Source organism: Astyanax mexicanus, chromosome 9 (assembly GCF_023375975.1).
Source record: "Astyanax mexicanus isolate ESR-SI-001 chromosome 9, AstMex3_surface, whole genome shotgun sequence".
In the NCBI taxonomy this organism is placed as follows: domain Eukaryota; kingdom Metazoa; phylum Chordata; class Actinopteri; order Characiformes; family Acestrorhamphidae; genus Astyanax; species Astyanax mexicanus.
The window spans coordinates 5,098,318-5,110,400 of record NC_064416.1 but is presented as its reverse complement, the minus strand read 5'-3'; the positions used below and the strand labels follow the sequence as shown (position 1 = coordinate 5,110,400).

Genomic DNA, 12,083 nt, shown 5'->3' with positions numbered 1-12,083 from the left:
GTTAATATTTAGATAGTGTTAGGTGGATGTTAGTGTTAACGTATCTCCTCGGTCTGACCTCAGCGCGGGTCGGAGGATGCCGTTGCCGATGATGAAGTGAAGTTTCTCCAGGTTGGACGTGGGTCGGTCCTCCAGCATGCTGTTCCCGTGCACCGTGTACTCCCCGTCGTTCAGGCGCTTCGTCACCTGACACAAATTTTACCATATTTATGACACCAGGTAAAAAATAATAATAAGGAAGCATTGACAGTACTCCACTTAATCCACATGTTGAATGTTAATATGGTATTTTATGTGTTTTATGACTGGGGTTCTAAAAAAGCTTTAAAATAACTTAATTTACTCATGGACAGTGGCTCCATGCAACTATACTAAACTATATTATGTACTAGATCATGGTACTGTACAAAACATTTGTTTGAGATTGGACTCATCTTAACCAATTAAATTACTTTAACGTGAACTTTAACAATTACCAACTTTACAAATGATGATGGCATAATACTGTATTAACTTATACATGGTATTTGTAGCATTCAGCCAATATAAAGGCATATTTATTAGCAGAGTGAACTGTAACTTGCTGTTACAGCCGTCAACCAAGGCCAATCAAGCACAATTTAATGGACCGTATTTTTCGCACTATAAGGTGCACTTAAAATACTTTAATTTTCCCAAAAATAATCAGTGCACTTTATAATCCGGTGCTCCTCATGTATGAATTTTACCAGTCAGGTATTAAGGAGCAGTAAAGCCACACTGCTGAAGTACAGCATTATACACGAGTTTCGGTTTAGTTCTCCAGCAGCAAGGCTGGAGCACTATTAGCATTAGCCCTAGCACTATTAATGCTGGCGCAGCATTGGCATTACCTGCTAACCATGCTAAGCACTAGATTTTTTGCCATTCAGAGGTGAATATATCGGAGTCTTGCGCGTTGTAGTCTGCACGTTTACCATGTTAAAACAAGATCCTCAGTGTAGTGCTGTTGGGCGGCATTTACGGCTAGCACTAGGAGATTGCCGCTAATGCTAATGCTGCTGTACCCAGGCTTAGTAAGACTTACAGTTTTGTTTACTTAGCTTAGCTCTACTTTACTTAGTTAGTGTTGCTTAAAATGTGGCTTATAATCCGGTTTGCCTAGATAAGTAATACTGTAGATTACAATTAAACACACACAGGGTGGCTTGGAGGGAATGACTACACACAGATGGTGAGCAAAAAACAGGGGGGGGGGCAAATAAATCCTGCTACAGGCAAATAGGAAAGGTGTGAGACTTTATCATCAAGACCCAAAACGTCATTTAGGCCAATGAAATTAGTTGTGGGCGTGGCCATGCCAGATCATAGCTTGTGTGTGGCAGTTTAAATACATATAAATTTTATTACATCTACAATTAATAATGAAGTATAGTAAGGAATATATGAATATAAAAGGTAATTTATTTATTTATTGGTTGGAAAAACTTCCTGTTCCAGGAAGGCAAACCAGACAAGTTATCATGCATTATAACACTGTCACTCACCTCCTCAGTAATCTTTGACTTCTTCTTAAGGGTGAGGGACACTAGCTTGTGACGCACACTGTTCTTCTTATGACTGTCAATGTGAGCGTTCTGTAAGAAGGGAGGGGAGGAGGGACACGGAGGAGACTTATAAATCATGAAGCAGCCGGACGGATTCATTTTAACTGTAAATGTTCATTGTACCCATATACATATGTACATACAGTGCCCTCCATGATGTTTGGTAGAAAGACATGTAATGGTAACATATCGAGAAAAATAACCCCCAACCCTCTTAACATTTGGGACATTAAAGTACAAATATGTAGCCTAGGCTATATCAAAGGCAGCAAAGGTTTGAGTAAGGTAAAGTGATCCAGACTAGTGCTAGGTAAAGCAATCATGCTATAACATGCTAACGTAAACTGTTATCAGTCAAAAATCAAACTGTAGCAGCCATTGGAATGTGTAATTTAATCACATCTTATTGGTCTGAAGCAGAGGGAGGAGCTTATCAAGAAAAGTGTTTTTGTCACAAACATTATGTAGGGCACCAGTTCCTCAAAGCAGGTAGTCTGCAGTGGGGGGTGATAATTGTCTCTAGTTATGAGTTAGTTGGTTTAATTAGCATAAACGAAAAACAAAAAAAAAAACATTTAGCTGAGTCATGATTTATAAAACACACTTTCACACATTCTTGGCTGCTGGGATTTGGTGGCTCTACCATGTCTTTATCCACTTACACAATTACAACACACAGTTCTACAGCATTTAGTACTAAAAACTTAGGTAAGCATTTAGGTGCTCTTATCTGGGGAGCTGTTAACTTGCAGTTTCTGAGGCTAGTAACTCTGATTAACTTATCTAAGTTATTAACTTAACTAAACTCTTGCTCTTCCTTTCCTGGGGCGGTCCTAATGAGTGCCTGTTTCATCTGTTTCAGATTGACTGACCTTCATTTTTTCTTAATGTATTTTTTTCTTTACTTAGTTGAGTAGTTGTTGCTTCTCATAATCTGGATTAGAACATTACTCAAATATTCACTATTCACTGTATACCTGTAACTCTACCTCTTCACTACTTTACTTTAACCGATGCTCTCAAACACTTTATTAAGAGACAAGAAATTCAAGTAATTAACTCTTGATGAGTTCAGCACAGCTGTTAACTGAAAGCCTGAATTCCAGGTGACTCTACCTCATAAAACTGACTGAGAAAATCCAGCAGAGATGTTCAAATCTGTCATCTAATCTAAAATATAAAACATATCCTGGTTTGTTTATCACTTTTTTGTTTACTACATAATTCTATATATTTTGCTCTTCATAGTTTGGATGACTTTAGTATTAATCTACAATGCAGAACATTTTAAAATAATAATGCTAAAAGCAAAAAGACACATAAATTCCGATTTGAACATTCACATTCATGTCGCATGTCCATGGATTGGATATGTATCCAATTTAGGACCACATATGAAAGTAACTCAAATCAGATTTGAGCCACATTGAGCAAAAAATCAGATTTGAGTCATTCAGCCTGGTAATGTGAACATAGCCTTAGAGATTAATTGTGAGATATTGACTCTGCTGATGTTAACCCCTCACCTCTCCCTCCCCCTGCAGCGCCTGCAGCTCTCGCTTGTAGGTTTTCTTGCCCAGCGTCTCGTAAATCTTCGTCATCACAGGGATTTTCTCGCTGCCGTCGCTGATGGCTGTGTGGTATTTGGGTTCTGGAAGGTCTCCCATAAAACGAAGGACTGTGATCCACACCGCCAGCGCTGCCTGTAGTACAGACAAGCAGAAATCCAAATTAATACACTATTTATACACTAAAAACAATGTAGTAAATGCAGATTTTTTTTTTCTCCCATTTTCTCCCCAATTTAGCTAGGCCGATTGTCCCACCCATTCAGCAGCTACTTAGCTGTATACCCTTGTGATATACTAGTGATGCCACAACACAAGGAGGGTAAAGACTAGCACATGCCTCCTCCGACACATTTAAAGTCAGACTCCGCCTCTTTTTGAACTGCTGCTGATGCAGCATTGCCAAGTAGCATCACAGCGCTAACGCTCGGAGGAAAGCGCAGGTACTTGGTTCTGATACATCAGCTCACAGATGCAGCCTTATGCTGATCTACATTACCCCAGGAGTGATGAGCGGAAAGAGCGCCATTTACTGTACCCACCCAGAGAGAGCAAGAGAGAGCCAATTGTGCTCTCTCAGGGCTCTCCCCATATTAAATGTTCGAGGCTACTGTGTATTCCCACCGGCATTAAACGCACCGTCTGAAAATTTAATAAGTACAGCAAATTTCCAGCAAATTTAATACAAGCACCCTTTTAAGGGAAAAATCTAATTTTGCATTTTTGAAAACATATAAAATAGAGACCCATAACAAAACAGAAGTTTTGGAAAACATAAAATGTTTCATTTGTAGTAAATAAAATATTTATTATAATGTAGGTTTATATTTATGTAGATTTATGTAGATAATGTAGATTTTTTATATTTTCTATTACAATTTGTATTTTTAGTAACATTTAGCAAACATGAAACCTTTTCATGTAACACTTAAGGCCAATTAAGGCCAATCATATGGACATTTGAGCTTGTGAATACTATTAAGAGATGGAGGTAATATTACCAAAACACACAAAAAACTAAAGAAATACAATTTAAAAAATGTAATTCATATAAAATTTTGTTGTGAGGAAAAAAAGTTAGGAGATGCCAAGCACTGAAATGTGTATTTCTCACGTACCAGCTGATCCCCCTCGTCCTCGTGGAACAGCAGCGGCTGTTTGAGTGGACGGCGCATGTACGTGTGAGTGCTTGTGCCCTGGAAGTACGTGGCTGCAAACTTGGCAAATTTATATTCAGAAAGGTCTTCCTCATCTTCCTCAGGCAGAGGAAGAGCTTCATCCAGATCTTCTTCCTCCAGCTCCCTCTTAGTCCGCTCCAGGTCCTAATGCACAAAAATCATTAATATAGTTAATGTCTTTACACAAGCATGAACACTGTAAAAAGCTAAATGAAAAAAAAGTTGTCTATGAAGGATTGTAAAATTACAGTAGTTCACTGTGTAGAAAGATTACAGCCAATTACTGTATAAAAAGCATAGTAATTTACTCATATTTGTAGAATATGTAAGACTAGTGCATCTTGTGGAGGAAACCTCTCGAGATTGCATCTTTCAGCCCATACACAGAGCTAACAAAAACCACTATCCACACACAACTGCAAATGGTGCAGACCACATTAAACCATCAAAATTACCACAGCAATTGCTGGAACTATAAACTCCAGTTAACAGCTACAAATGTGCACTTCCACAAAAATGTACTGTGCCAAATACTTCATTCAGTAAGGGGCACAGAGGGAATTGTTTGGGAACCACTAGATGAAGAGTTATATAAAAATGCTCAGTAATTAGCTACTGTAGCTACTGATGCTTTAATCAAATGTTATATCAAATATACTTCTAAAATACTTATTTCAAAATATACTTTTGTACATTTTAGCATCTGTTACAGTAGTTCACTTAAAGTACAATGTATCAAGTAACTTTTTTAAGTAAAAAAGTAAATATATATTTTTATACCCAACGAAGTAAACTAGAAGTGTGCTACTTACAAAAGACAGGAACAAGAAGTATATTTGTACTCAAATGTACTTAAATATATTTAAAATAGTTTCATTTTAGTACAGTTAAGTACACTTTTGTACTTTTTTACTGTAATTAAAGTATAATAAGAACAAAGAAAGTTATTCCGTTTTATCTCTCTTTAAATATACTTATTAATAATAATGTGGCTACAAGTACAGTTTAGTGCACTATAGCATAATAATGATTAGTACACTTTAATGGGGTGGGCGATATGGCTTTAAAATAATATCACGATATTTCAGGGTATTTTTGCGATAACGACTTACTTGGCGATATAGGAAAACAGAAAAATACTTAATTAATTTCAGGAATGTAGTATAATAGTATAACAGTATAATCATAATGTGGCAAAATAAATAAATAATATAATGCAGCAAAATATATTGCAGAATATTTAGTGAATGCATATAAACTGTAAACTAAAACAATTATACAATAAATACACCTAAAGCTTCACAGTAAATAATAGACTACTTTTAAGACAGAACAGCCCTATTATCACGACATGGATTTTTAATATCATGATATTTCTGTGTCACGATATATTGTATACGATATAATATTGCCCACCCCTACACTTTAATCTACTTTTTTATCAAGAGGGTATCCAGACTATGGATTTAGACACAGATCTAACTGAGCACACGTCTCTCGCTCCCTCACCTCGAACCCGGCCGGCGCCTGGCCCTCCTGACCCGGAAAGGAGTTGGTGGTCCCCAGGAATCCAAACATTTTATCCACCATATCCGAGTCGTTAACGGGCTCCTGACGAGCTTTCTCCATCTGATCCAGCATCTCCTTCTTCTTGCGAGCCTCCTCCTTCTCCTTCTTCTCCCGCTCTGCGTCCTCTTTAGCCAGCTGGGCCAGGCGCTCCTGATGCTTACGCTCAGCCTCGGCTTTGGCTCGCTTGGCGCTCATCTGGTTCCTCAGCTTCTCCTCCTCAGCCAGACGCATCTTCTCCGCCTCCAGACGCCTCCGGTACTGAGAGGAAGAGCAGAAAGTTAAAAAATCATTTACACACATAATATATATAATATAAAAAGTGTGCCTGTGTGCTTATTAAAACACTTCGGCTTTATTTAAGCGCTTTACAGGCGAGCTGTGAAGCTTGAGCGTCAATGTGAATTGTCAATGTGTCTTTGCTATCATAACGTCAGGAAAAGTACACCTTTTTTAAACAACACAGAAGGAAATTTGTGAAAATAGACTGACTGCAGTGTATAAGGCAGCAATGAGCATCGTAATTGTGTATCTGTTCTAATGTGGACTGGAGTTTTTATGAGCATTAGGTTTTCAGGTGGCTAAAACCGTTTACACAATATTGCATGTACTTTACAAATACAGTATTTTTTGCCCTTTAGGGCGCACTAAAACCCTTTAATATCCCCAAAAATGGTCAGTTCAGTTATTAAGGAGCAGTAAACTAAGGCAGGGTGCAGCAGCATTAGCATTAGTTGCTAACCACAGCACTAGCTCTTTCGCTGCTCAGAGGTGAATACATTGTACTGTAGTCTGCAGGTTTGCTAAAGTTAAAACATGATATGTGGAATGAACCGGTAGCTAATCGCGCACTTGGATACCGGAACACTCAGGGTTCCTCAGTGTAGCACTATCAGGCACCATTTACTAGCACTAGTTCTGTGGTTAGCAGCTAATGCTAATGCTGCTGCACCCAGCCTACTCTTAGTGCTGGAGAAACTTCACTGAAAACTCACCCAAAAATCTAAGCTTACTATAAATAAATGGAAGCGTTTTACTCACTTATTAAAATAAACAGTTTTCAGGAGAGAAACCTGTGTAGATTAACATCTAGCGCTCATTTGATTTGAAAGAAAATGTTTTTTTTAAGAATTACAGTTGTGTTTACTTAGGTGTTTCCCCCCGGTTCCCCATTAGAAGAGAAACATGGTGACACCCTTGCTCACTTAAATGTAGGCTTCATCCACCAGGCAGTCAGACTTCTCAACGCACAGAGACAGAACTGAACCCCCACCCCACCCACCACTCACCCAACCCACCACTCACCCAACCCACCACTCACCCAACACACTCACACAAAAAACTAAACTGTACACCCCCCTCCTTTACACACACAAAGACTGAACTTCACCCACACACACACCCAGTCAGCACACAGAGGCTGACATGACTTTATTTGCTGCACTCTAAAAAACTATAATCTCTACCTCAGTAACTGCTGTGATTATATATGTTCTATATGTTACAGTATGTCACACATCTCTGCACCTTATCCCCACTATACACTTTATTATACCGTATCGGTACTGCACTGTCCTGCCTTTAAATTGTCTCGTCTTTTGTATTTATTGTATTTATTGTTATTTAGTGTTATAATTTTATAATTTTATGTTGCACTGTCGTCACTCCTGCACTTTATGTTGTCTATTGCTTGTGGTTCTATGTTGCACCATGGTTCCAGAGGAACGTAATTTCATTACACTGTGTACCTGTACTCAGATGTAATGACAATAAAAGCCTCTTGACTTGACTTGACTTGAGGCATCCTTACTAGTGTCTCTTAATGTGTTTTATAATCCGGTGCAAATTATAATCCATAAAATATGGTAATATATGGTCACTGTAAATCAGTTTTGTGCGTTTTCCTGTGCTCACCTCTCCCTTCAGTCTCTTGTAGAGGCGGCGGGCGATCATGCCCCTGGTGTAGGCCTGGATGGTGATAACAGCCCACAGGCGGTGTCTGAAGGCCCGGCGCACCAGGCAGCCTCTGCAGCGAGCCTGGAACAGCGTGATCCTCTGCCGAGCCACGTGATACGTCTGATACAGCTTCCTGGAGCGGTACAGGGCCTGCAGCCGGGAGAAACCGGCACGCATCTGCGGGACAGGAAAGAAACATCAGTATTATAATACTTAATACCTAATAAACCCAAATAAAGTATTCCTTCTGCTTAAATTCACTTTTTCTTGTTGTTTGTGAAATACAGTAGGTTTCTCTGAGTTGTTCTCACGAGTCGATCAGGAAAAGCACCGTAACTACATCAACCTGTGAATTAGTATTCATGGCCCCGCCCACCTCGGCTCGGGACCACCCATAGATAGAGCTGAAGCCGGGCAGCAACGTTGTCTCGTCAGACAGGAGTTAAATAACAGCACTAGGAACAGCATGCAGTTCATTCCTGTGTTATTTGTGCGAATAACACATCAGTGTTTATATACTTTACCCAGTACTTTAGAGCTAAGAAACAAATGGTTAGAATTAGTCTATGGAGGAAAAAAAACAGCCAATTACAATTGAGATAGGTAGGTGTATGTTTAGAACAGTTCTGTTTACACTAGTTAAAAGTGAAAATTCACCCCTGGGTTTTGGGGTGGATTTTTGCTTTCTGGATCTGGACTACCCACCTCTGTGTGTAAGTAACTGTAGGTTTAAATAGGATCTCCGGTGGATTTTGTGTTTTACAGAGACTCTAAGACTAGATCAGTGGCTGAACTGCACTTAGCATGGCATTATTACACATGTTGTAAAGTAACATATGACCTTGTAAAACTGTTATTAGTGTAAAAATGTCTTTATTTAAAAAAGTTTCTAACTGTTGTCCGTCTCACTGCCTTGCAGTGCTGTAAGCCAATCAGAGGCCTTATGTTTGCATGTATGAATATTCATGAGCAAGTCCTATTGTTATCCATTTCTATCCATTTTAAACCTCATTAAATTAGCTCTAAAAATAAATGTGAAATATTACAAGAATTAATTCATATCCTGTTAAAATGCTAAATCCAGTAACTCACCGCATCATAGTTTTTCCGGCAGTGGTATCCTCTCCAAGTCTTCTGGATGATAAGCGCTGCTCTCTTCATCTTAAGGAAGTTAGATCTATTTAAAAAAATGTATAGTCCATAAAAAGTGTTACAAAAATCTTGACAGTAACTGGGATACATATAGACACTGTAAAAAACAAAAAATTAAACAGTAAAACTATGAATTGAGACAAAATCCTGTAATATTATTATTATTATTTTTTTATTAAAAACTAGAAAAAAAAGGACAAAAATGAAACTTAAAATATTAGGGATTCACCGATGCGGGAATTATGGACCAATGCAGATGATTACACATTTATAACTTACAGATATCGGTTTAATTAAAAAAAATAAATGTAAAGTTTATACACCTTACAATTTAGCTTCATACCAACTTTATACAAACAATAAAATTAAAGGCTCCTGAGAAACAAACATTTTTGTTTTTTACATTTATTTAGCTAACTGGTTTGACATAGACTGTTCACAGCTTTAAACCCTCTTTTTAAATGAACTTCTTAAATAGAACAATAAATCTATTAAAACTAATAAAACTAAATAAATGTTAGCTTAAATCAAAGGTTTTTAATGTAGCACCGCCAGCGTCGCTTGGTCCTTTTCCAGCATACAGTAAATAAATCAGCAAGTATCAGTTTGAAATATCGACTAAACTAATGACGATTCTTAAAAAAAAAAATAAACAAAATAAAATTCAGTCATCATTTAATTAATTTTGTCATGAATGTGTACTATACATTACCAGTCAAAAGTTTAGACACACTTTCTCATTTAGTATTTTTCTTTTTTCTTTATCCCCGGCTAGCACTGCTGGAGCAGCATTAGCATTACCCACAAACTTAGCAGCTCATGTTTAGGGCCAGAATCACAAGGAGAGAGCTGGTATCATGACTGACTGTCATTTGCATTTACCATTTAGGAAAATCTGAGAAAAATATCACTTAATAAATTATGATAATTTGGAACACAGTGTAGAATCAGCAGCAGTATCAGATACACAGGTCCTACCTGTCTTTAAATCCTCTGACCACCTTCTGGATGAGGATGACCTTGTCAGTGATGGCCTTGTCTCTCTCGATCTCCAGCAGCATGTCGTGATGATCCTGTTAAATAAAGTGAGACACTCATCATTTCACTGGACGTTCTACAGGAAGCCAGAGTGCACAACACATCTTTAAATAAAATTAATTACCATATTTTTTGGACTTTTAGGGGCACAATATTTACATTTTCCCAAAAATCGTCAGAGCTCCTTATAATCCAGTGCTCTCTATGCAGTGATGGTATAGTTACTTTGAAAAAGTAATCTGTTTACTGATTACTCCTTTAAAAAGTAACTTAGTTACTTTAACTAAGTTAACTAAGTTACTTTACAAGTTACTTTATTAGTTACTTTCAGCAGCTGCAGACACCACCTCCCGCCGCCTTAACATAAACATTATAACCAGTTTTGCCAATACTCCCTTTATTGGAAAATGCATTTTAACAGCAATAGTGTATCTCTAGACATTTAAAGTTGAACTATTTCCTGAAAAAAGAGGAGTTTTTATAAAAATAACAGACCATTTCTCTTGAATTAAAAATAATGTTTTTTTCTTGATTTCCCTTAACAAAAATACTTGTTTTTTATTAAAAAATATAAAATAAAGAAAGTCCTTCCTGACCTGAAATATTTAACACTATAAATATGAACATTGAACCTGTTGCTCTCAGTAGGGCAGCAAGGAATGGTTTTACAAAACAAAACCGTGTATATGGTCTAGGCTGACATGTGTACTTTTGTTACTTTGGCCTAGTTTTACTTTATAATCACATGTTAAGAGTGAAACAGTGGAGTGGGGTGAGTAAACCAGTGGTTGTACCTCATTAACAGAAGCTTCTCAAACCTCTGCACAAAACGCGCTTCTCTCGCCTGCCTCCATGGATTTGTTTGTGTCGCTGCATGGTGTGTGTGTGTGTGTGTGTGTCCGAGACGCGTGTGATTTGGGGGAGAGCGGAGGACGAGGAAGGGAGCACGGTGTCTGTGTGTGTGAGGTGGAGAGAGAGAGAGAGAGTAACGCACAGTGACTTGGATAAGTAACTTTAATCTGATTACTGGATTGGAAATAGTAACGCGTTAGATTACTCCTTACTGAAAAAAAGGGTCAGATTAGAGTAACTGACATCACTGTCCGTATGTATGAATTCTACCAGTCAGGTTTTAAGCAGCAGTACAATCACTCTACTGAAGTACAGAGTTATACAGGAGTTTCTGTGAAGTTCCAGCAGAATTAGCATTACTCGCTAAACACTAGCCATTTAGCCATTCAGAGGTGAGTATTACCTATTATTCAGTGGACTGTAGCCACTAATGCTAATGTTCCAGTCTTAGTGGAAATCTGAAAATCTGGAAAGTTTACTCACCCAAATAAACAGTTTTCAGGAGAGAAATCTGTGTAGATTAACATCCAGTGCTCATTTAACTTGTCTGATTTGTCTGAAAATGTTTTTTTTTTTTTTAAGAATTACAATTTTGTTTACTTAACTTAGTTTAGCTAACCCAGCGGCGAGACCTGCTGAATTAGAAGGAAAACATGAATTTTCCTTCATTTACAGCACCCAATAATCTTAAACCATTTATTTTGATATCAATAACCATCACTAAAAAAGTAATACTGTTGAACTGGAAAACAGAACTCAAATTTCAATTAAAAACTGGCTTAATCTCCTTACAGATCATCGCAACTTGGAGAGACTTACAGCAAACTATTACACTATTAGCCTGGTCCCTTTTCTTACAATATATTAAGAGCTGAATTCTTTCTTTATACTTTTATAACTGCTTGTTTTGGGGTTTTTTTTTAGTCTGTCTTGTCCTTTTTTCATTGTTTTCCTTTTTTTCTCTTTTTTCTCCCTTCTCTTCCATCTGTGCATGTTTGTATATGTGCATCTATAAATAAAAATAATAAAAAAGGAAGCATAAAAATATACCAGAAAATAAAAATGTATTTATTGATAGTGCGCCTTATAATCCAGTGCGCCTTATAGTACAAAAAATATGATACTAATTATATACAAGCCTTTTACAGCTGGTCTCTAATTGATCTGTATTAGATCTGTCAGTTTCC

The 12,083-nt window shown here is 37.5% G+C and overlaps 1 protein-coding gene across 2 annotated transcripts in view; it reads right to left on the bottom strand.

Annotated features, from left to right (window-relative positions):
- The window catches only part of myo7aa (myosin VIIAa), a 92,407-nt gene that overhangs the window by 27,024 nt on the left and 53,300 nt on the right, over window positions 1–12,083 (bottom strand). For both annotated transcript variants that reach the window (XM_049483715.1, XM_049483714.1), the window contains 8 exons: window positions 9,985–10,079; window positions 8,947–9,031; window positions 7,813–8,031; window positions 5,842–6,159; window positions 4,273–4,476; window positions 3,113–3,289; window positions 1,527–1,616; window positions 59–186 (listed from right to left, as the gene is read on the bottom strand). In XM_049483715.1, coding sequence (XP_049339672.1) covers window positions 59–186; window positions 1,527–1,616; window positions 3,113–3,289; window positions 4,273–4,476; window positions 5,842–6,159; window positions 7,813–8,031; window positions 8,947–9,031; window positions 9,985–10,079 — 1,316 coding nt within the window. The remainder of the gene's footprint in view (window positions 1–58; window positions 187–1,526; window positions 1,617–3,112; window positions 3,290–4,272; window positions 4,477–5,841; window positions 6,160–7,812; window positions 8,032–8,946; window positions 9,032–9,984; window positions 10,080–12,083) is intronic.